This window comes from Dipodomys merriami, unplaced genomic scaffold, assembly GCF_024711535.1.
Source record: "Dipodomys merriami isolate MVZ:Mamm:240054 unplaced genomic scaffold, mDipMer1.0.p SCAF_477, whole genome shotgun sequence".
In the NCBI taxonomy this organism is placed as follows: Eukaryota; Metazoa; Chordata; class Mammalia; order Rodentia; family Heteromyidae; genus Dipodomys; species Dipodomys merriami.
The window spans coordinates 614,121-636,414 of NW_027206043.1; the positions used below are offsets into that span (position 1 = coordinate 614,121).

The 22,294-nt window shown below is 52.6% G+C and overlaps 2 protein-coding genes and 1 non-coding gene across 6 annotated transcripts; 1 reads left to right on the forward strand and 2 right to left on the reverse strand.

Moving 5' to 3' along the window:
* Positions 1-800: 800 nt before the first annotated feature.
* On the forward strand, positions 801-8,314 carry LOC138808789 (glutaryl-CoA dehydrogenase, mitochondrial). Of its 2 annotated transcripts, XM_069994988.1 has the most exons (11): positions 801-1,008; positions 1,097-1,132; positions 1,664-1,807; positions 1,962-2,024; positions 2,358-2,528; positions 3,155-3,284; positions 3,361-3,577; positions 4,265-4,368; positions 4,594-4,719; positions 4,908-5,068; positions 7,551-8,314. In XM_069994988.1, exons 1-11 carry the CDS (start codon positions 918-920, stop codon positions 7,622-7,624), a joined length of 1,317 nt encoding a protein of 438 aa, XP_069851089.1. In that variant the 5' UTR covers positions 801-917; the 3' UTR covers positions 7,625-8,314. The 2 variants fall into 2 exon arrangements, with proteins under 2 accessions (XP_069851089.1, XP_069851090.1); XM_069994989.1 differs by lacking the exon at positions 1,097-1,132.
* On the reverse strand, positions 8,297-21,462 carry LOC138808790 (synaptonemal complex central element protein 2-like). Of its 3 annotated transcripts, none has more exons than XM_069994992.1 (5): positions 21,392-21,462; positions 20,841-20,956; positions 10,373-10,544; positions 9,766-9,954; positions 8,297-8,532 (listed from the first exon to the last, which is right to left on the reverse strand). In XM_069994992.1, exons 1-5 carry the CDS (start codon positions 21,404-21,406, stop codon positions 8,461-8,463), a joined length of 564 nt encoding a protein of 187 aa, XP_069851093.1. In that variant the 5' UTR covers positions 21,407-21,462; the 3' UTR covers positions 8,297-8,460. The 3 variants fall into 3 exon arrangements, with proteins under 3 accessions (XP_069851093.1, XP_069851091.1, XP_069851092.1); XM_069994990.1 differs by lacking the exon at positions 21,392-21,462 and adding an exon at positions 21,072-21,176; XM_069994991.1 differs by lacking the exons at positions 8,297-8,532; positions 21,392-21,462 and adding exons at positions 8,541-8,750; positions 21,072-21,176.
* On the reverse strand, positions 12,239-12,343 carry LOC138808827 (U6 spliceosomal RNA). Its single transcript, XR_011366625.1, has one exon. It is a non-coding gene; the product is annotated as a U6 spliceosomal RNA (small nuclear RNA).
* Positions 21,463-22,294: the final 832 nt, after the last annotated feature.

Genomic DNA, 22,294 nt, shown 5'->3' on the forward strand with positions numbered 1-22,294 from the left:
GCCTTGAGCTGAAGAGCTCAGGGCCAACACCCAGGCCCTGAGTTCAAGCCCCGTGACCCCTGGACCAATGAAGAAAAGGGGGGGGGAGGAGGAAGAGGAGGAGGAGGAAGGAGAAGGAGAAGAAGAAAGAAGAAGAAGAAGAAGAAGAAGAAGAAGAAGAAGAAGAAGAAGAAGAAGAAGAAGAAGAAGAAGAAGAAGAAGAAGAAGAAGGAGGAGAAGAAGAAGAAGAAGAATCATAACCACTTAGGCAAAATCCAGCAAGTTGGAGATACACACACACACACACACACACACACACACACACACACACACACACACGAGTTAACTCCTGTTCTCTGGGACAGACTGGCAGACAGGTTGGGCTGGGAACTCCCACTGGCAGCCCACCTTTCCCTCCACCAGTACTCCACTTAAAAGGAGACCTTAAAGGTCTGGCCTGCTGGGTTCCAGGACTCTCCTTTCCTGTGCCTCAAGCTTTCTCACTTAACGTTGAGATCCTTCAGCACACTCCCCCACCAACTGGTTGATTAAAAGCGGGTCCGGCCCCCGCCAGCACCAATCAGAGCAGGGATGCAGCTGACCAATCAGATCGGCGCATTCGCATTCCGCCCCTTTCCTGGTTTGCTTCTTAAAGGAGCTAAGGTACTTAGGCCTACGCCTGCGACCTCCGCCGACGGGGACTCCGTAGCCCCTTTAAATGGCGGGACCAGAGAGGAGCGGGTCCTGGAAAGAACCAATGAGAAGCCCCATGTTGCCTCCGTCCCGCCCCCCTCCGGCTGTGTCCCAAGCTTGAGCCGTTCTCCGCCGCGCCTGAGGCAGGTAAGAGAGCGCGGTGGGGCCCGGCGCCGGCTGGGAGCCCCGGGATCCCGACACCCCGCTGCTTTAGGTCGCCGGCGGTTGTGTCGCCCGCTGACGGCATGGCCCTGAGCAGGATCTCCGCGCGGCTGCTGAGCCGCCGGCCCGGCCTCCGCGTCCTGCGCGCATGGGGCTCGGCGCCGGCGCCCACCGGTCAGTGCGGGACCTTGGTTGCGGTGGAGTGGGGAGCCGCTGGGGGTCGGGCACTTTCCAGGGGTGACTTTCCTGTGTGCGTTTGCAGAGAAGGGCGGGAAGAGCCAGAGCCAAGCGGCCAAATGTAAGGATCCCCGCCGGACCCCGTGCGGGACGGGGGAGGCCGTGCGGGACGGGGGAGGCCGTGCGGGACGGGGGAGGCCGGGCGGGACGGGGGAGGGAGGCCGTGCGGGACGGGGGAGGGAGGCCGTGCGGGACGGGGGAGGGAGGCCGTGCGGGACGGGGGAGGGAGGCCGTGCGGGACGGGGGAGGCCGGGAGGGACGGGGGAGGCCGGGAGGGACGGGGGAGGCCGGGCGGGACGGGGGAGGCCGGGCGGCGGGGCCGGGCGGCGGGGCCGGGCGGCGGGGCCGGGCGGCGGGGCCGGGCGGCGGGGCCGGGCCGGGCCGGGGGCGGGGCCGGGGCCTGGCCGGGGGCGGGGCCGGGCGGTGGGGGGGTCTGTCCCCGCGGGGCCTGAGGGGGGTCGTCTGTCCCATCTGTTCTCGACCTGCGCGTTCGCTTATGGAGCGAGATGGGGGAGGGGAGCTCCGGTCGGGGGGAGGGCGCGGCGGTGCGCGGGCCGGCTAGGGCTGAGCGAGTCCTCCGTCCCCGGCCCAGCTTCTGGCCCCCAGTTCGACTGGCGGGATCCGCTGGTGCTGGAGGAGCAGCTGACAGCAGATGAGATCCTCATCCGGGACACCTTCCGCAACTACTGCCAGGAGCAGCTCATGCCTCGAATCCTGCTGGCCAACCGCAATGAAGGTGCCCAGGCCCGGAGGGCGGGCGCCTGGGGCCGCGCCCCTCTGCCATTGCCCGACAGCTGCGTCCGCTCTAGCCTTGGGGTCCCGCTGTTCCTGGGCCTTGGGCTTCCCGGGCCCAGAGCTGAGCTCTGGCATCTCTCTCTGTCCCTTGGCAGTTTTTCATCGAGAGATTGTCTCTGAGATGGGGGAGCTGGGCGTGCTGGGACCCACCATCAAAGGTAGGGACGCGTTTCTCTCCACTCTCTGCAGACTGTACTGTGTGGGGAAAGGCCCCTTCCATTCTGAGTCCCCTGGAATTTTCTTGTTGTTTGGTGGGAGTGGGGCCTGAACCCAAGAGCATGCTGGGTAAATGCTCTTCCAGAGGAGCCACGCCCCTTTGCTTTCCAATCTGTAAACCGGTGCCTTTGGGAATGAGCTCCAGAAACCTCCCAGCAGCCAGGGCCAGTTCCGTGCCTGTCTCCTTAAGTGCCCCTCCCTGGAAGATCCGGGTCCCAGCTGGGTTGGACTTTGACCCTGTGTTGTCCTACCTGCCTTTCCCCTACTATTCTTAGGCTATGGCTGTGCAGGGGTCTCATCGGTAGCCTATGGGCTCCTGACCCGAGAGCTAGAGCGGGTGGACAGCGGCTACAGGTCCATGATGAGTGTCCAGTCCTCCCTCGTCATGCACCCCATCTACGTCTATGGCAGTGAGGAGCAGCGACAAAAATACCTGCCCCGGCTGGGTGAGCCTCTGGCCTCTGCTTGTGGGGTACACACACACACACACACACACACACACACACTATTGTCATAAGGCTATCCCCTGAGCCTACCTTCTTTCCCTATTTCCCCAGTGGCCACCTGGGCCCCTGCCATGCTCTAAGGTCCAGTTGGACCAGCTTTGGCCTGCCTCCCCTTCCTCCTCCCCTCTCCCAACCATCATCTTCCACCTGATTTGCTCTGAGCTCTGTGCTTCACATCCCAGTCCAAAGTGTAAAGTCTTAACTTCCTAATGGGATCCAGGAGGCCCCATGTGACCAGGTCACTGCTGACCTTTCTGTGACATCCCTGATCACTCTTTTGGCAGGACTGCAGTTTGAACTCAGGACATTGTGTTTGCGAGACAGGTGCTTTACCCTTTGAGTCAGGCCTCCAGTGCCTCCTCAAACCTTCCTCCTTCTAACTTTTGTGCACAAGACACAACTACAACTCCTTCCTGACTTCCTGGGCCCCTTTCCTGGGGGCCTGGGGACCTGTCCTCCATCTCCTAAGTAATCTGAAGGCAGGTCTGGCTCAGTAGAGAAGCTGATCTGTTTTAGGGGGATGAGTGGGGGCATGGCAGCCTCATGGCCCTCTCTTTTGCCTGCAGCCAAGGGGGAGATTCTAGGCTGCTTTGGTCTCACAGAACCCAACCATGGGAGTGACCCCGGCGGCATGGAGACCAGAGCTCGCCATAACCCATCGAGCAAAAGCTATACCCTCAATGGGACAAAGACATGGTGAGGGGCCTGGGCTAGGGGTGGTCGGGAGCGAGGGACAGCAGCCAGACTCCTCACTGACCTTCCTGCCCCCCAGGATCACCAATGCACCTGTGGCTGACCTGTTCATAGTATGGGCTCGTTGTGATGATGACCGCATCCGGGGCTTTCTGCTGGAGAAGGGCATGCGTGGTCTGGCAGCCCCCAAGATCGAGGGCAAGTTCTCCCTGCGGGCCTCGGCCACTGGGATGATCATCATGGATGGCGTGGAGGTGCCCGAGGAAAACGTGCTGCCCAATGTGTCCGGCCTGGCAGTGAGTGGCCTGCACTGTGGGCTCTGGTGTTGGGTCACCTGCTGGTTCACTTTCCTCAGGCAGGGACCACATGGATGAGACCCCTGAGCTTCTGGCCCAGCACATAGTAGAGCCGCTGAAGCTCAGCTCAACCTCTTGAACCTAAGTACCAGGCCCAGGGTCTGGGCTGGATAGAACCATGTGCAAAACCAGTGACAGTGGCCCACACCTATAAAACCTAACTACTCAGGAGGCTGAGATCTGAGGACCACAATTCGAAGCTAGCCCAGGCAGGAAAGTTCATGAGACATTTATCTCAATGAACCACCAAAAAGCCAAAAGCAAAGCTGTGGCTCAAGTGGTAGAGTACTAGCCTTGAGCAAATGAGCTAAGGGATAGAACCCAGGCTCTGAGTTCAAGCCCCAGCGTGCGTGCACACACACACACACACACACACACACACACACACACACTGTCACACACACACACACACACACTGTCACACACACACACACACACACACACACACACACACACACTGTCTCTCCAAAGCCAGCAGGCGGGTGAGGTCCATCATCCTGAGGTTCTGCACAGGCTGTGTGTGATTTAGATGGCCAGGTCCCCTTGTGTGGGGTGTGTGGGAGGGAGGAGGTGTCTCCTGCATCGGAGTTCTGCAGGGCCTCACCCTGTCTCCTATCCACCCTGCAGGGACCATTCGGCTGCCTCAACAGCGCTCGATTTGGTATCACATGGGGTGTGCTGGGAGCTGCAGAGTTCTGTTTGCACACTGCCCGCCAGTACACCCTAGATAGGTGTGTGTGGGCTTCTGCAGGTGCTTCTGGGGGTAGGGTTCTGGGGTACCCTACCTGTATCCCAATGATTCTCCAGTCCCCATCACCCGACTTAAGCGCCCTGTTCCGTGAAGTGGTCCTGAGCGCTGAGGGCTGGGTGAGCCACGGGCTGGTGTGAACTGAGGGGCAGCCTGGGAACAGAGGAGAGGGCCGCCTTCCAGACTTCACCCGACCTCGCCCATCCAGGATGCAGTTTGGCGTCCCCTTGGCCAGGAACCAGCTGGTGCAGAAGAAGCTGGCGGACATGCTCACTGAGATCACGCTGGGCCTCCATGCCTGCCTGCAGCTTGGCCGCTTGAAAGACCAAAACAAGTAGGGGCCACGTGGGGGAGGGGCTGTCAGGAGTGCCCCCTGGCCCTCCTTGGAGCTCCTTCCCAGCTGCTGGCCCACCCGGGGACCCACGCTTCTCCTACTTAATGGGCTCTCATTGGGAACCTCTCTCTCACTGGGTCTGCTCAAGCCAGAGAGAACAGTGTTTGTTACATATATGTTACCTGCAGGGCCACCCCGGAAATGATCTCCCTGCTCAAGAGGAATAACTGTGGGAAGGCCCTGGACATCGCCCGCCAGGCCCGAGACATACTGGGGGGGAATGGGATTTGTGATGAGTATCACGTGATCCGACACGCCATGAACTTGGAGGCTGTGAACACCTATGAAGGTAGGGGCCACAACGTGGGCTGGGGGTGGGAAGAGGACAGCAGGCAGGGCTGGGGACATGTACAGAGCTACTTCTGTGGTCACCTAGTGATGGTGCGGCCTAGGGCAAGTCACTCACAGGGCCTGTAGGAGTGAAGGGTTCCAATGAGACTCATGGTGCCCCCAGCCCTCTCTCTCTGCCCCTCCCTGAGACTGAGGGACCGCTGCTGTGGACCAGCATGAGAGTCACCATTCCAGTTCATGTGCAGAGAAGGAAAAACACTTGCAGACTGTGGCATTTACACCTCGCAGCTGATGCTGATTCACACCGAGGTCCTAACTGGCTTGGGGGAAGACAGATGTGGAAAAAGATCCTTAGGAAAGAAAGTCCTGGTACCAGTGGCATCATGCCTGTAATCCTAGCTACTCAGGAGGATGAGATCTGAGGATCGTGGTTCAAAGCCAACCTGGGCAGGAAAGTCTGTGAGACTCTTATGTCCAATTAACCACCAGAAAACTGGAAGTGGTGCTGTGGCTCAAGTAGTAAGAGCGCTCACCTTGAGCTGAAGAGCTCTTAGGCCCATAGTTCAAGCCCCACAACTGTCTAAAAAAAAGAAAGAAAAGGCCAGGTGGAGCTGGGAAAGTGGCTCAGTGGTAGAGTACTTGCCTTGTATGCATGAGGCCCTGGGTTTGATTCCTCAGCACCATATAAGCAGAAAAAGCCAGAAGTGGTGCTGTGGCTCAGTGGTAGAGGGCCAGCCTTGAGCTGAAGAGCTGAGGGACAGCGCCCAGGCCCAGAGTTCAAGCCCCACAACCAACCAAAAAAAAAGAAAAAAGAAAGAAAAGGCCAGGTATGGTTACAAACATGCCTGTAATTTCTATTACTTGGGAGGCAGTGGTAGAAGAATGAAGATCCAAGCAAAAGCACTAAATTCTATCTGAAAAATAAAAATATAAAGGACTGGAGGCGTGGCTCAAGTGAAAGAACACTGGTGGCGAGCATGCCAGAGGCCTTAAATTCAATCTCCAGTGAGGGAAGAGGGGCTGGAAAGAAAAAGTCAATCTGGTGTGAGCCATGCAGATAGAGGGAGATAGTAGCTCCGCTGACAGAGGCTTCTAGACAGACCAAGCACAGACAGGGGATGTCTTTCTATGAGGCTCAATGACAAGGGCCCCACAGCCCTATCTTGTTTCTGTTAGGCCACTAGGTGGAGCATGCCAGAGATACTGAGAGGGGTGTGTGGGAGAATGGTGGTGAGGATGGCTAGAGGGCTGGGCAGAGGAGGGCTTGGGAAGTAGAGGGAGCTGTGTGACTAAGGGGAGGCCTATTTCCCGGAAGTAGGGGAACAGGTGGAAACACTAGGGTGGCTCTGGGATGGATTGCTTCAGGATGGGGAGTCAGCAATCATGGTTTGTGGACTGTTTGCTCTCCTAGCCCTCAGGTAGTTTAAAAAACAAGCAAAGCCATCATGAGGGCAGGGGGCATGGCTCGAGTGATGGGGAGCTTGGGTCCAGGGGTGCCAAGGGGAAAAGCAAAGGTACCATAGCATCTGCAGGTGTGTGATCTCACATCTCTGTGGAAGGCAGGGTCCCAGGGTTGGGAAGCAAACGTTTAATCATCTACAGGTGTGGCCAGGTGAGCTAGGGTCGCTGTAGCAGGACCGAGGGCAGGGGGAGACCAGTTGCAATCTGGGGTATAGTGCAAACAACGTGACTGTTTGGGTTTTCCAAGTTGTGTTACAGAACTGTAAAAAGAATCTTCTCACTGGGCTCTGGTGGCTCATGCCTGTCATCCTAGCTACTCAGAAGGCTGAGATGTGAGGATCATGGTTCAAAGCCAACCTGGGCAGGAAAGTCTGAGACTCTTATCTCCGGTCTCTGGTGAACCACCAGAAAACTGGAAGTGGTGCTGTGGCTCAAGTGGTAGAGCACTCACCTTGAACTGAAAAGCTGAGGGACAGCGCCCAGGCCCCGAGTTCAAGCCCCGAGACCAACCAAAAAAAAAAAATCCTAGCATGGCCCGAATGGTGATCTACCAGGTTCCTCCTGGCAGCCCTCACTAAGATGTGACTTTCCCTCAGCCCTCAGTAGAGGCCATCTTTGTTGGTCTGTTCTTCTAAAGTGACAGCCTAAGGAACAGGAAGACTAACTTTACTTAGTTCTGTATTTATTTGGTGTGGTACTCAGGATGGAACTGAGGGCCTCCCTCTGTGAGGCACGTGCTCTACCACTAGAGCCACACACAGCCCTACACAGCCCTTGAAGGCTGACTTAGTAGGCAGTTATGAACTGTGAAGACTCCAAACCAGGCTCACACCTGTAATCCTAGACAGGAGGCTGAGAGCTGAGGATCAAGGCTCACAACTAGCCCAGGCAGGAATTAACCAGCAAAAACCTGCAAGTAGAGCTGGGGCTCAAATGGAAAAGCACCAGCGGTGAGGGAAAAAGCCAAGTGAGAGCTCTGCACGGCACGGACTCTCACCTGGCTTCCTAATCTCATGCAGGTACACACGATATCCACGCGCTCATCCTCGGCAGAGCGATCACGGGAATTCAGGCATTCACGGCTGGCAAGTAAATTCACTTCAGAGTGCCTGGATGTTCCAAAGCCCCTTCCTGAAGAGACCCTGGCGGGAGCCTGGGCCCCCTGTGCTCTAAGTTTAATTAGGAATATGGCAGATGGACCTGATTGTATGGTGAGAAGGGAGAGAACGGTATATATATATGTATACATCACCCTCCCCTGGTCATGGGGGCTTGAACTCTGGGCCTGGGTGCTGTCCCTCAGCTCTTCAGCTCAAAGTAAGTGCTCTACCACTTGAGCCACAGCACCACTTCCAGTTTTCTGGTGTTTTATTGGAGATAAAGAGTCTCATGGACTTTCCTGCCCAGGCTGGCTTTGAACCACAATCCTCAGAGCTCAGCCTCCTGAGTAGTTAGGATGACATGGTGAGCCACCAGTGCCTGGCTCACTATTTTTAAATATGGAAATTAACAATGGAAAGGCATTCGTCTATGCCTCTTCAAAAGAAGACAAGATTCTGTTTCTGGATCCATTTGTAAGGCAATGAGCTGATTTCACCCTCCAGCTTGGCTGGGGAGCAGGGAGAGGGGAAGTACACTGGAGGTACTCCTGGGAGACCTGGCCCCAGCAGGCCCCTAGGTGGCGCCACCCGCCACCTTCCCTCCCCAGCCAGGCCTTGTTCATGCTGGTTTCTGGGGCAGGACGAAAGAAAGAAAAATAAAGAGCTTGTGCATCTGACCACAAGATGTGGACACATTTACTTGTCACTACTGGGCAGCAGTTTCACGGGTGTTCCACAGGACAGACAAACACGCTGGGGGCCATGGCCCCTGTCTGGCGTCTTCTGCCCTGCGGGGATGGGCATAGCTGGGTGAAGCACTGCCCAGGCCTCAGGGCTGCGGGCAGCGGGAGCAGTCTCTTCTGACTGATACGGTGGATGCTGTGCTTCTGTCACCGCTCAGCTGACCACAGACGAGGAGAAATGACAACTGTTTTGCTTTTTGGCTCAACATACCATCTATGCTGGGATCCCCAAACCAGATGGCAGGGGCAGCGAGGGCTTTGCAGGGACTGTGGCCCCTAGGGTTGGGTCTGGTGGTGAGCTCACTAGTGCTTCTCAGTGACACGGTGACAGGGCGTAAGCTTAGTATGCGTGAGACCCTGGGTTCCATCCCCAACACTGCCAAACAAACAAAAACCCGGAGGAAGAGATAGTGAAGATGTCAGTTTGTGGTCAGCCCTGGTAAAATGTTCAAAAGATACTGTAACAAAGAATAAGCCTAAGCACTGGCAGCTCACACCTGTCATCCTAGCTACTCCTAGCTGCTGAAATCTGAGGATCATGATTTGAAGCCAGCCTAGGCAAGAAAAGTGTTGAAACTCTTGTGTCCAATTAACCCCAGGAAACCAAAAGTGGAGCTGTGGCTCAAGTGGTAGAAGGGACAGCTCCTGAATCCTAAATTCAAGTCCCATGACTAACAAAAAGTAACAAAAATAAATAAATAAGGTAGAGCTGGGCTTCAAGGCATACACCTGTCATCCTAGCTATGTGGAAAGTATAAACAGGAGGATTACAACCCACACCCTATTCAATAAATAAAAACGGGTGGCTGGGAAGGTGGCTCAGTGGTAGAGTGCTTGCCTTGCATGCCTGAGGCCCTGGATTCGATTCCTCAGCACCACATAAGCAAAAAGAAAAAAGCTGGAAGTGGCATTGTGGCTCAAGTGGTAGAGCGCTAGCCTTGAGCTGAGGAGCTGAGGGACAGGGCCCAGGCCCAGAGTTCAGGCCCCATGACCAGACCCAAAAAATAAATAAGAATGGCTAGGAGAATGGCTAAAGTAGTAGAGCATCTGCCTAGCACATGTGAGGCCCTAAATTCAAACCTCAGTGCTATAATCCTAACTATTCAGGAGGCTGAGATCTGAGGATTGCAGTTTAAAACCAGTCTGGGCAGAAAGTCCATGAGACTCTTATCACCAGTTAATCACCAAAAAGCTGGAAGTGGAGCTGTGGCTTAAGGGATAGAGTACCAGCTGTGTGCAAGAAACACCAGTCCCCGAGTTCAAGCTTCAAGACTGGCACATACACACACACAAAAAGTCCTTGGTTTCTGTTTATATTTACTCTCAGTAAACCATCCCAAGTCCCCTGTCTCAGACACCCAGGCCACACCCCATGAGAAAGTGGCTCTTACCTCAGGCTGGACACACAGGTCGTTGTACATGGTCTCCACCGTGTGGCAGACTTCTCTGAGCTCTGTCTCCAATTGGCTAATCTTTTCAATTTTCTGGGTAAATTCTTGGAGCCGTTCCTGAATGATCTTGCTGTGTTGGTTGTAAGCCTGGTACATCCTCTCCTCTAACTTCTCTGTCAGATCTGAGACCTTTCAAAGAATGAGTGATCTTAGAAGGTCAAAAACCTCTTTTTGATCACCAGATTTGTTCTAAGTGGATTTCTTTTCTGTATGTTATTAAATGGTACAAAGAACTCCATTGACTGACAGTAAAATTGTCTACATTTCAATTATTTTTGCTTTTGGTTGTGCTGAGGTGTGAACTCAGGATCTCTCAATTTCTTGTTTGCTCTGCTGGCCCGCTACTACCTGAACCACACCTCCAGCCCAACATTCTGCTGGTTTATTGAAATGGAGTCTCATGTACTTTTTTGGCTAGGCTGGCTTCAAACCACAAACCTCTAGATCTCAGCCTCCTGAGTAGCTGGGATTTCAGGTATGAGCTACTGGTGCCTGGCTTCTTTCCCTTTAAGGAATACCTCCCCTCCCACTCGGTGGAGTCCTTCACCTTAATCTTGAGGCTGTCTCGGAAGTTGGCCATGAGTGCGAGGTCCTTCTGCCTGCTCTCGTTGATGTTTTCAATAAGCTCCTGGGCTCTCTTCTTCAGGATTTCAATGCTGGATTCCAGAGAGGAGAAGTAGGGTCCTGACTTCCCCTCCAGCACCCCCTGGCGGTTGGTACTGGAATTGGAGATACAAGGGTAGGAACCTGACTTCTAAAAGGGCATGGCTTAGAGGTCCGCACTCAATGCTCTGAGACCCCTTCTTGGTCAGTGTGTACTTGAAATGCAGAAGGTCCTGGGTTGCATTCCCTGGAACTTCCCCGGCCCCCCCCCCTCCGCCCCACCTGCTGCCAAGAAGAGCGGCGATCTGCCAGGCACCATTGGCTCACGCCTATAATCTTAGCTACTCAGAAGACTGAGATCTGAGGATCAAGGTTCAAAGCCAGCCCCGGCAGGAAAGTCTATGAGACTCTTATCTCCAATAAACCACCAGAAAACCGGAAGTGGAGCTGTAACTGAAAGTGCTAGAGTGCTAGCCTTGAGCCAAAAAAGCTCAGGGCTGGGGCTGGGAATGTGGCTCAGTGGTAGAGTGTTTGCCTTGCATGCATGAAGCCCTGGGCTAATTCCTCAGCACCACATAAGCAGAAAAAGCTGGAAATGGGGCTGGGAAGGTGGCTTAGTGGTAGAGTGCTTGTCTTGCATGCATGAGGCCCTGGGTTCGATTCCTCAGTACCACATAACCAGAAAAAGCTGGGAGTGGCACAGTGGCTCAAGTGGTAGAGCACTAGCCTTGAGCTGAATTGCCGAGGCACAGCACCTAGGCCCAGATATCAGGCCCACGACCAGCAAAAAAAATAAAACCCAGAAACAAAAAAGCTCAGGGATAATGCCCAGGCCCTGACTTCAAGCCCCAGGACACACCCACATAAACAAGATCTGTCAGATACCCGAGTCCACTGTTGTTTTATATCAACTTGCTCTTTGAAATAAGCATAACTAATGCAGACTGACCAACCAAATATCTCTGTCATACAAACACAAACACCTCCATTCAACCAGAGGTCTCCCTCACGCAGCCACCTCCTCTCATCCCTATGACAGCCAAGATTGTAGAAAGAGAAATCTACATATCCTAAAACTATTCTACCTCTGATTGTATCTCAGCATGTGGGTAAGAAAGCTTTCAAATAAAACAGTTCCTGCACCTGGACATTGGTGGCTCATGCCTGTCATCCTAGCTACTCAAGAGGCTGAGAGCTGAGGATCAAGTTCAAAGCCAGCCCGGGCAGGAAGGTACGTGAGACTCTGATCTCCAATAAACCATCAGAAAACCAGAAGTTGCGCTGTGGCTCAAGTGGTAGAGTGCTCACCTTGAGCTGAAGAGCTGAGGGACAGGGCCCAGGCCCAGAGTTCAAGACCCACAACCAACAACAACAAAAAAAGCTGCGTGGCACACTAGCTCATCAGCAACACTGTTAACCACCCTCCCCTGCCAGTCCCAACACCTGACCTCAGGGCTTGCTCAGGCCTCTGCTGTCTTCCTTTTACATCCCGGGCCCTGATCCTGGATACTCTGACACCCTTGCTCTTCATCAAGGCTCTGCCCAACTCCCACCTCTTCCCTCCATACCCCCCAGCTTCATTCCCTCTGCCTCTCCTTTCTCCAAAGGATCTTTATAGTATAGGGTGATATCTATCTCTATAGATTTACATGTACATCTGTTCATATCTTTGTGTGTTTGCCCATCCTGGGCTTGAACTCAGGACCTGGGCACTGTTCCTGAGCTTTTGTGTTCAAGGCTAGCACTCCACTACTTTGAGCCACACCTCCATTTTTCTTTTTTCTTTTTTTTTTTTTTGGATCTGAAAAAAAAAAAAAAGGAATGCCTCAGAATTTGTGTCATCCTTCATGCAGAGTCCTCTCTAATCTTCTCTGGATAGCTCCAGTTTTAGTATATGTGCTGCTGAAGTGAGTACCCAGCTTTTTTTTTTTTTTTTTTGGTAGTTAACTGGAGATGTTAAACTGGATGTTTGAAGCATGATCCTCCGGGCTCAGGCTCCTGAGTAGTTAGGATTATAAGCATGAGCCATTAACTCTGGTTATATACCTATTTTAAAGGGGGCTAGGAATGGAACCCAGGTCCAGCAAATACAAGTGCTGTACCATTTAGCCATACTAACAGCCCCCCTTTTTGTAAAGATAGATTCTCAAGCTAGTCTTGAACTTGCTATATAACCCATGCTGGCCTCAAACTTGAGATTCTCCTGAGTGCCCAGAAAATACCAGAACCATAAGCATGTGCCCCCACAACTACCCCTCACAGGATCAAGCGTGAATATCTTCACAAAGCAGAAAAGGCCTTCCAGGATCAAGACCTACATCCTCTTTCTGGTCTGTTTTATTTCATTGGTGCTGAGATTCCAGCTCGGGGCCTCCCGCATGCTAGCCAAGTGTGTGGCCCCTTAGCCATGTCCTCAGCCTGGCCTTGTGTCCTCCTTCTGTCTCCAGCAATCTGCCACCTTCACAACATCCCTAACTTATTAGCCTTCAGCTGGGGTGACGTTCCCTTTCTGTCTCCTTCACAACAAAGCAGCTGTCTAGCTTCTAACTGCCCCCTCCTCAACTGGCCAGGAAGCGGTCACCGTTTCTGCACTTCAGCCCCCTCCCCCAGTACCCACAGGCTGAGGGCGGGGCTGCATTCTGCTCAGCCAGGCTGCTTAGTACCCCAAAGGCATAAGTGTTTGCCGAATGTCAAAATGAACGAGCCACTGCCAGGCTGGTACCGTTAATCCTGCTCACACACCTTGCAGTTTCCCTTTTGTCTCAACCTCTCCAAGACACCCCCGCCCCCCAGAATTTTAGAACCCCAAAATTCAAATCAATGAGATCATCATTGTCCACAACCTGTTCAAGCTGCCACTGGCTCTGAGACCTTGCTTCCTAAGGCTCCAAGAATGGCAGCTTTGCAAATGGTGAAAAATCATTCGAATTCAATCAATTTATATCTCATGGTGGGACAAAAGCCTGCATGGGATGTCTGCTGAGAGCTTCTTTATGTTTTTCCAGCCTTTCCTCTGGGGGCTTCATCCTTCCTGTTTCATTTTTCATAATGCTCAGCAGCTGCATATGAATCAGGATGGTAATGACTCATAGGCTTCCCTGGGCCTGCATTCACCAATTAGCTTTAATAAACAAAATGTGTGGTATCCTCGCCACTGGCTTCCCCAGCTCCTGGGCCAGGTTCTGTTGCCAAATCCTGGCCTGAGGCCTGATGTGGAAGAAGCCCAACACCGTGTGCCTAGTGTGTCTGACCTGCAGGGGGCAGGGGGGACAGCATGGGGTGTGGGCTATTACACACCAGTCCACATTCATCCATTCTGTGTGTCCTTCTATGAAGTCCCTAGCTGCGAGGATTAGGACAGTTTCCCAAGCAGGACCCAGGCTGGCAGGGCTCCAGAAAATGGTCTAAGTGAAGAGACCATCTGTTCTCTCCAGGTAAAGCTGTGATTGGCAGGCGTGGGAGCCAAAGCTACCCGCTGCTGGGGCCAGCCCTCCCTCCTTCCCTCCGTGGCCTCTAACAGAGATAAACAAGTAAACAATCTGCCAGCCACTTATGACCATGGGGGCAGAAGGCCCAGGAGGAGAGGATCTAATCAAACTTCCAGGAGAAGCAGAGCAGAATCTCTGGCTCTTGGGCAAGGTGATGTTGTGCAAGTGCAGCCAGGAGGGGGAGGTTTGATTCTGAGTGGCTGATCCTGTTTCCATCTCTATTCCCTCTCCAGAAATGTGCTAACGCTTTAATCATGCTGCTGAGTATCTGCTGAGCATCTGTTAACTGGCCAAACACTGATCTTCACCCATATGCCTTAAGTTCCTGTGGAGTGTCTTGAAGACTCTAATGATTAGCAATGGTCAGTCTCTTTGCCACACAGCCGCAGTAAGATTATCAAACAAACATCAGTTGTTCCTCCCCTTTCTCTGATCTATGATGGACAGCACACACCTAGAATCCATTCTGACCTGTGGCTTGCTTTTCAGCCAATGAATGGGGGAGACAAGGGGATGCTGACTCTCTGTCTGGAGGCCCCAGGGTCCTGTCCTCAACCTCTGCTCTCTCTCTCTCAGCAGCTCTCATTCACTGCCAGCACAGTGACCCCCACCATGACAGCTCTAGCCCTTCCTGAGTTTGGCTCCAGAAATTCTCACTTGGGCCAGGCAGTCATGTGAATGACCACAACCACATTTGGTTGTGTTTGGAAATGGAATCTTGCCAAATTTTTTTGTAACCCAAACTGGCTTTGAACCACAATCCTCTGGCTCTCAGCCTCCTGAGTAACTAGGATGACAAGTATGAGCTGCTGGTGCCTGGTAAAAACTTACATATGGGTGTTCATAGCAACATTATTCATCATCCCAAAAGTGTTCATCAACGTACTAATGGATAAATATAGATTCAAAAGACAGGATGTTGTTTGGCTGTAAGAAAGAATAAAGTTCTAAGCTGGGCGCCAGTGGCTCACGCCTGTAATCCTAGCTACTCAGGAGGCTGAGATCTCAGGATCACGGTTCAAAGCCAGCCCGGGCATGAAAGTACATGAGACTCTTATCTCCAATAAACCACCAGAAAACCAGAAGTGGTGCTGCAGCTCAAGGGGTAGAGCGCTTGCCTTGAGCTGAAGAGTGCAAGGATAGCGCCCAAGCCCAGAGTTCAAGCCCCACGACAGACCAAATAAATAAATAAATAAAGTTCTGGTAAATACTATGGCATGGAAGAACTTTGGAAATAGGCCCACTGAAAGAAGCTGGATACAAAGGACCACATGATTCCATTTACATGAAATCTCTAGAACATGCACCCTGGGAGAGACAAAGCAGACTGGTGACTGAGAATGTGGCTTAGTGATGATAGAGTGCTTGCCTAGCATGCAGGAAGCCCTGGGTTCGATTCCTCAGTACCACATACACAGAAAAAGCTGGAAGTGGTGCTTTGGCTCAAGTGGTAGAGTGTTAGCCTTGAGCCGAAGAAGCTCAGGGACAATGCCCAGGTCCTGAGTTCAAGCCCCAGGACTGGCAAAAACAATCAAAAGAAAGAAAGAAAGAAAGAAAGAAAAGAAAGAAAGAAAGAAAGAAAGAAAGAAAGAAAGAAAGAAAGAAAGAAAGAAAGAAAGAAAGAACTTAAGTTCCAAAAGAGCAGAAATTATGATTTGCTCACTGCTGGATTCCTAGCAGGCAAAACTATGTCTGGCCAAAGTGGACCTTTAATATTTGGTGAACAAACATTCAAAAACTAGCCAGGGGCTGGGAAGGTAGCTCAGTGGTAGAGTGCTTGCCTTGCATTCATGAGGCCCTGGGTTTGATTCCTCAGCACCACATAAGCAGAAAAAGCTGGAAGTGGTGCTGTGGATCCAGTGGTAGAGCACTAGTCTTGAGCTGAAGAGCTGAGGGACAGTGCCCAGGCCCAGAGTTCAGGCCCCATGACTGACACACACACAAAAAAAAGTTAACAAAAAATTGATCATCTCTAATGCCCCAATTTCCTCTTACCCCAGCATTCAACATTAAATATGTATATGTGACTAGAGTTTGGACTTGGGCTATTTTTTTTTGTGTCACAATATTGGGGCTTGAACCCAGGGCGTGGGTCCTATCCCTTAGCTTTTCTACTCACAGATAATTTTCTACCACTTGAGTCACAGTTCCAGTTCTGGATTTTTGTTTATTGATTGAGGATAAGGGTCTTACTAAGGCTAGGCACTATTGGCTCACACCTGTAATCCTAGCTACTCAGGAGACTAAGATCTGAGGATCGTGGTTCAAAGCCAGCCCAAGCAGGAAAGCCTGTGAGACTCTTATCTCCAATGAACCACTAAAAAACTTGAAGTGGCACTGTGGGTCAAAAGTGGTAAGGCGTGGGCTGGGAAGGTGGCTCAGTGGTAGAGTGCTTGCCTTGCATGCCTGAGGCCCTGGGTTCAATTCCTCAGCACCACATAAGCAAAAAGAAAAAAGCCAGAAGTGGCGCTGTGGCTCAAGTGGTAGAGCGCTCGCCTTGAGCTGAAGAGCTGAGGGACAGCGCCCAGGCCCAAAGTTCAGGCCCCACGACAGGACCCCCAAAAAAAAAAAAAAAAAAAAAGTGGTAAGGCGCTAGCTGGTCAAAAGCTCAGGGACAGTGCCCAGGCCCTGAGTTCAAGCCCCACAAGCCCAGAGTTCAAGCCCCACAAGCAGCAGCAACAACAACAAAAAGAGTCTTACTAACTTTCCTATCCTGGCTGGCTTCAAATCATGATCCTTCTGTCTCCTGAGCAGCCAGGGTTAGGGCTTAGACTATGCACTGGCTAGGCAAGTACTCCCACTTGAAGCATGTCTCCAGACCCCATTAGCAATTTTTCAGCTTCGGCTTCTTAAATATATTCAAATTTGACCCCTTCTAACCACTATGGGCACACCCCATCGTCTTGTCTCTAGATCCTTCCTGACCTCCCTTGTCCCTCCAGGCTGTTCTCCACATGACCACTAGAGGGAGTCTGTTATACTTTAGTCCAAAGGAGGACCAACTTATATAAAGGACCAGGTGGTCTCTGTTGCCAACTCTGTGAGAAGCAGTCAGACAAGAGGTGGGGAACAAGCAAGGCTTGGTTCCAGTAAAACTGCATTAATGCCAGCCTGCCAGCCTCAGAGGTAGCCATTGTTTTACCCATGTGGTGTCATTTCGCTATTCTAAACTCTCAGCTAAAAGATCATTCACCGTCCAACTGTATTTCTTTCCTAAATCATGCTGCTCCAAGTACTGTCCTTCCTCCTGGAGAAGAGTCCTCCCTACTCACATGCTTTGCTTGTACCCCCTCTGCACAGACATTCTGAGACTCCATCTCAACTGCCCACCCCAAGCTTTTTCTTAGAGCTTATTGCACCCTCTGACAGCTATGTGGTGACCTCATATCCACCGGCTGACATCAAACAACCATAGATCAAAAGTATTCAGAACCAGCTGCGTGTGGTTGTGCATGCCTGTAACCCCAAGACTAGGGAGGCAAAGTCAGGAGTATTGGGAGTTGGAGGCCAGCCTGGGTCACGTCGTCACTTTGAGCTACATGAGACCCTCATCTTAAAAACAAAACAATTCAGGGCTGGGAATGTGGCTTAGTGGTAAATGTGTTTACCTAGCATGCATGAAACCCTGGGTTGGATTCCTCAGTACCACATAAACACAAAAATCTGGAAGTAGCACTGTGGCTCAAGTGGTAGAGGGCTAGCCTTGAGCAAAAGAAGTTTAGGCCCTGAGTTCAAGCTCCAGGACTAGAAAAAATAATTCAGAATAGGGGCTGGGGTGGGGATGTAGTTCAGTGGTAGAGCACTACTTAGTATGGGACCCTGAATTCGATGGCTAACAATGGGAGGAAAAAATTTGGAATCAGAATAAAATAAAAAAACATGTACAAGCCCCTAAGTTCAATCTCATAGCACCAATAACAGTAAATTAATTTTTTTTTGTCAGTTGTGGGGTTTGAACTCTGGGCCTGAGCGCTGTCCAAGCTCTTCAGTTCAAGTCTAATGCTCTAGCACTTGGCCATAGTGCCACTTTGGTTTTCAGGTGGTTCACTGGTGATGAGTCTCATGGACTTTCCTGCCCAGGCTGGCTTCGAACTATACTCCTCTGATCTCAGCCTCCTGAGTATCTAGGATTACAGGCATGAGCCTGTAATTTTTATAAATAAAAATTAAAGGAGCAGGAGGCATGGCTCAGTTGGTAGATAGCACTGGCCAATGAGCAAACGCTGGTGCAGGTACTGAGTTTGAGTCCTGGTCTCAAGAGATGAAGGAAAAATAAAAAATTAAAACCTCAGAATTGCATCATTACTATAGACTTTTTCCTTCTTACATCTGAAATAATAAAGTAGAAATTACAGGTGACACATTTACATCCTCCAGGCACATCACAATAGGTCTGCATTATTGTGCCTGGAAGAATTGCTTTTGGTCCCCTTTACCAATTAGTTTGTGGGAATCTTCTGTATTTAAGTGCCATTTTCCAACAGCTCAGATAGCCATTGACATTTCAAGCAATAAGGTATGTTGTATTTGTGTGTGTGTTTGTGGTCAGTCATGGGGCTTGAGCACTGTTCCCGAGCTTTTTTGCACAAGGTTAGCACTCTACCACTTTAAGCCACAACTCCATTTACAGTTTTCTGATGGTTAACTGGAAATAAGAATCTCATGGACTTGGGGCTGGGAAGGTGGCTCAGTGGTAGAGTGCTTGCCTTGCATGCATGAGGCCCTGGGTTCGATTCCTCAGCACCATATAAGCAAAAAGAAAAAAAAAGCCAGAAGTGGCACTGTGGCTCAAGTGGTAGAGCGCTAGCCTTGAGCTGAAGAGCTGAGGGACAGCGCCCAGGCCCAGCATTCAGGCCCCATGACCGGACCCCCCCAAAAAAAAAAAAATCTCATGGACTTTACTGCCTGGGCTGGCTTTGAACCACCATCCTCAGATCTCATCCTCCTAAGTAGCTAGGATTACAGGAGTGAGCCGGGCAGGTCCCTTAGCTCCCTTAGCAGTTCCCTGAACTACAGCTGCACTTCCAGATTTTGGTGGTTAATTGGAGATAAGAGTCTCATAGACTTTCCTGCCAAGGCTGTCTGATTTTCAGATCTCAGCCTCTTGAATAGTTAGGATGACAGGCATGAGCCACCAGCACCCTGCATGATTGTCTTTTTTTTTTTTTTTTTTTTTTCTGTCCTGGGGCTTGAACATAGGGCCTGGGCACCATCCCTGAGCTTTTTTGCTCAAGGCTAGTGCTCTACCACTTTGAGCCACAGCTCCACTTCCAGTTTTGAGGTGGTTAATTGGAGATAAAGGTCTCAGGGACTTTCCTGCCCAGGCTAGCTTTGAACTGCAATTCTGAATAGCTAGGATTACAGGCATGAGCCACTAGCACCTGGCTATGGATATCTTCATTTTTGTCTTTTTCACATAATACTATTTCACATTTTATTGGACTACCATATAAACAGGTGTATATGTATACATATATATGGGTGTACATGTATAGTATATATGTATGCACGTATGTATGTATATGCAATACTGGGATTGAACTCCAAGTCCTCATGTTCCATTAACTGGTACTCTGCCACCAGAGCCACGCTTCTAGTCAGTTACTGATTAGATGGAATTTGCAGCTCAGTTTTTTTTTTTCTTCTTGCTGATTAATTGATGAAGTCTCAAGGATTTGTCTGCCTAGGTTGGCTTCAAACTGTGATCCTCAGATCTCAGCCTTGAGTAGCTAGGGTTGTAGGTAGGAGCTACAGTCTGTATAAGGCTGTTTTTGTTGTTGTTGTGGTACTGGGGATTGAACTCAGGGCACTGCATTTGCTAGCAGTTGCTCTAATCACTTTAATCACACCCAAACCCCTTTTTCTTTTTCCTAATTTTTTCCAAGTATATTCTAATCTTTATACCCAGTCCAGTCTGGACTGTGATCCTCTTTATAAACTAGCATATATGTTCTTCTACATAAACTAGGATGACAGGCAAAAACTACTACATCCAGCTTTTTATTGGTTTAGCTGGGAAAGAGGGTGTCAAGAATTCTTCATCTGGGGCTGGGCTCTTCATGTCACCCTTTCCGCCACCTACTGGCACTGTAACAGGTATCTGTGTGTGTGTACTGATTAGAACTCAAGGCCTGGAGCCAGGCACTGGTGGCTCACGCCTGTAATCTAGCTACTCAGAAGGCTGAGATCTGAGGATCGCAGTTCAAAGCCAGCCCGAGCAGGAAAGTCTGTGAAACTCTAATCTCCAACAAACCACCAGAAAACTGGAAGTGGGGCTGTAGCTCAAGTGGTAGAGCACTAGCCTTGAGCTGAAGAGCTGAGGGACAGTGCTCAAGCCCAAAGTTCAAGCCCTATGACCAAAGAAAAAAGAAAAAAGAACTCAAGGTTTGGGCATTGTCCTTTAGCTTTTTCACTCAAGGCTGGAACGCCACTTTTTTGTTTTTGTTTTCCTTTTGGTCGTTAATTGGGAGATAAATCTCATGGACTTTTTTTCCAGGGCTGGCTTCAAACCTGAATCCTCAGATCTCAGCCTCCTGAGCAGCTGGGATTACAGGCGTGAACCACAGGCACCTGTCTCTACAGCAAGTCATTGGGTCAACCAAGAAAGTCTAGAGAAGGAGGTGATGAGCGTCTATGGAAATACTATAGGCCATGTGTTAGCAAGGACTGCACATGTGTAGATTTGGGGTCCGCTTCGGGGGAGGGGGAGGCCGAGGAGGGGGGTGTGGAATGGAGGAAGGTCGTTGATTCGAACTCCATGGATACCTACACAAGGAAGAAGTGTACTGCGTGTACCCTGTGTAGGTTATTAGCTCTTTGCTGTATCCGAGGGAAACCGGCCTCTCCCCCACACCCCAAAACCACGCCTGACAGCTCTCCCCGAAGAGCGTCGCCGACAGAAGCTGCTGGAAGGTCCTTCCTCACCTAGCTGACCCGCCACCAGCTTCCTCCTCGCGGCTGTCCTCGCCCTGCGGCTGCTCCTTGCTGTCCCCCATGGGCTGTGGCTCCGATTCGCTGTCTTCTCTGTGGGCCGGGTCCACCTGCGAGCACAGCCCACGCTTGAGAGGCCGCTTGGGGGGTGGGGGGGAGGGAGACCCCGCCCCTGAGACCCTGGTGGGGGGAGCCCCCGACATAGGGGTCTCCGGATGGGGAGACCTGCGGGGTCCCGGGGGAGGATGGAGGCGCAGCGGGAGGAGAAGCGGCAGGGCCGGGCTGGCGCATGGCGGGCCGGGCCGCCGCTACCCCGCCCCGCCCCGCCGCGCCCCGCCGCGCGCCCGGCGTGGGAGCCGGTCACGCCCCGCCCCGGCCCCGGCCGTCCGTCAGTCAGCCGACACCGCGCGCCCGGCGGCCTCGGCGGCAGGGAAGAAGGGGCCGGGTTCGGTGCGGCGGGGGAAGCCCAGGATCGCGGCCGTTCCTTTGGCCGCTCGCTCGCCCGCCCGCCCCTCCACGTGAAGGACGCCGACACCACCGCTTACTCCCTGACGCTCCATTCGGTCTTTTCCCGCCTTTTACGCGCGCGCGTTCTGCGCACGCGCAGCCTCCGTCCCCTCCCCCCGTGCGCCCCGCCCACGCGGGGGACCTGCGCGCGCAGACGGACCCGGCCGAGCCGTTGGGCGGCAGTTGAGCTGTACTGGGATTGCGCGCGCCCCGCCGGCGCCTCGCGCAGTGCGCATGTGCGCGGGTCCAGCGTCTCCCCCCCCCCCCCCCCCCATGGCGTCAGGCTTGCGGAGCTGTAGCTCCGTACGTCTTAGTTTACTGTCTGGGGATTTTGCTTCCCCAGTGACGCTGAGAATCTAACGTTAGACTGCAGGCATGAGATGGGATTGCTCTTGGGCGCCCAGGCCGGCTGCGAGCCGGGTATCTGGACCCGAGTGTGGGGACTGCGGCGTGCGCTGGGGCCGGGGAGGCGGCGCCGCGGTGCAGAGCCGGCCGCGCCCGCCGCAGGCCCGGGCTCCCTGCAGCGCACACCAGCGCAGCAAATAAAGCTCTCCATTGAAAAAAGAAAGCAAGCTTGGTCATGAACAAAAATCACCTCAGCAGCGCCGTGGCCCTGAGGCCCACGCCCGGCCCCCCGGCCCCCGGGGAGGCCCCCGGCAGGCCCCCGGCAGGCCCACGCCCGGCCCCCGGCAGGCCCACGCCCGGCCCCCCGGCCCCCGGCAGGCCCACGCCCGGCCCCCAACTCCGGGAGGCCGAGGCCCACGCCCGGCCCCCCAGCTACTCAGGAGGCTGAGCTCTGAGGATCGCGGTTCAAAGCCAGCCCCGGCAGGAGAGACCGTGAGATTCTGATCTCCAATAAGCCACCAGAAAACCGGAAGTGGTGCTGTGGCCCAAGTGGTAGAGCGCTCACCTCAAACTGAAGAGCTGAGGGACAGCGGCCA

What these genes read in the sequence shown, in the direction of transcription:
- LOC138808789 (XM_069994988.1), top strand. Translation starts at nt 918, where the DNA reads ATGGCCCTGAGCAGGATCTCCGCGCGGCTGCTGAGCCGCCGGCCCGGC. An exon ending in CGCTTGAAAGACCAAAACAA is followed by an intron (nt 4,720 to 4,907) that starts GTAGGGGCCACG and finishes TGTTACCTGCAG; the next exon opens with GGCCACCCCGGAAATGATCT. An exon ending in GGCTGTGAACACCTATGAAG is followed by an intron (nt 5,069 to 7,550) that starts GTAGGGGCCACA and finishes AATCTCATGCAG; the next exon opens with GTACACACGATATCCACGCG.
- LOC138808790 (XM_069994990.1), bottom strand. Translation starts at nt 21,137, where the DNA reads ATGCGCCAGCCCGGCCCTGCCGCTTCTCCTCCCGCTGCGCCTCCATCC. An exon ending in GCTGGTGGCGGGTCAGCTAG is followed by an intron (nt 10,545 to 20,840) that starts GTGAGGAAGGAC and finishes CTCCAATTCCAG; the next exon opens with TACCAACCGCCAGGGGGTGC. An exon ending in GAGACAGCCTCAAGATTAAG is followed by an intron (nt 9,955 to 10,372) that starts GTGAAGGACTCC and finishes ATTCTTTGAAAG; the next exon opens with GTCTCAGATCTGACAGAGAA.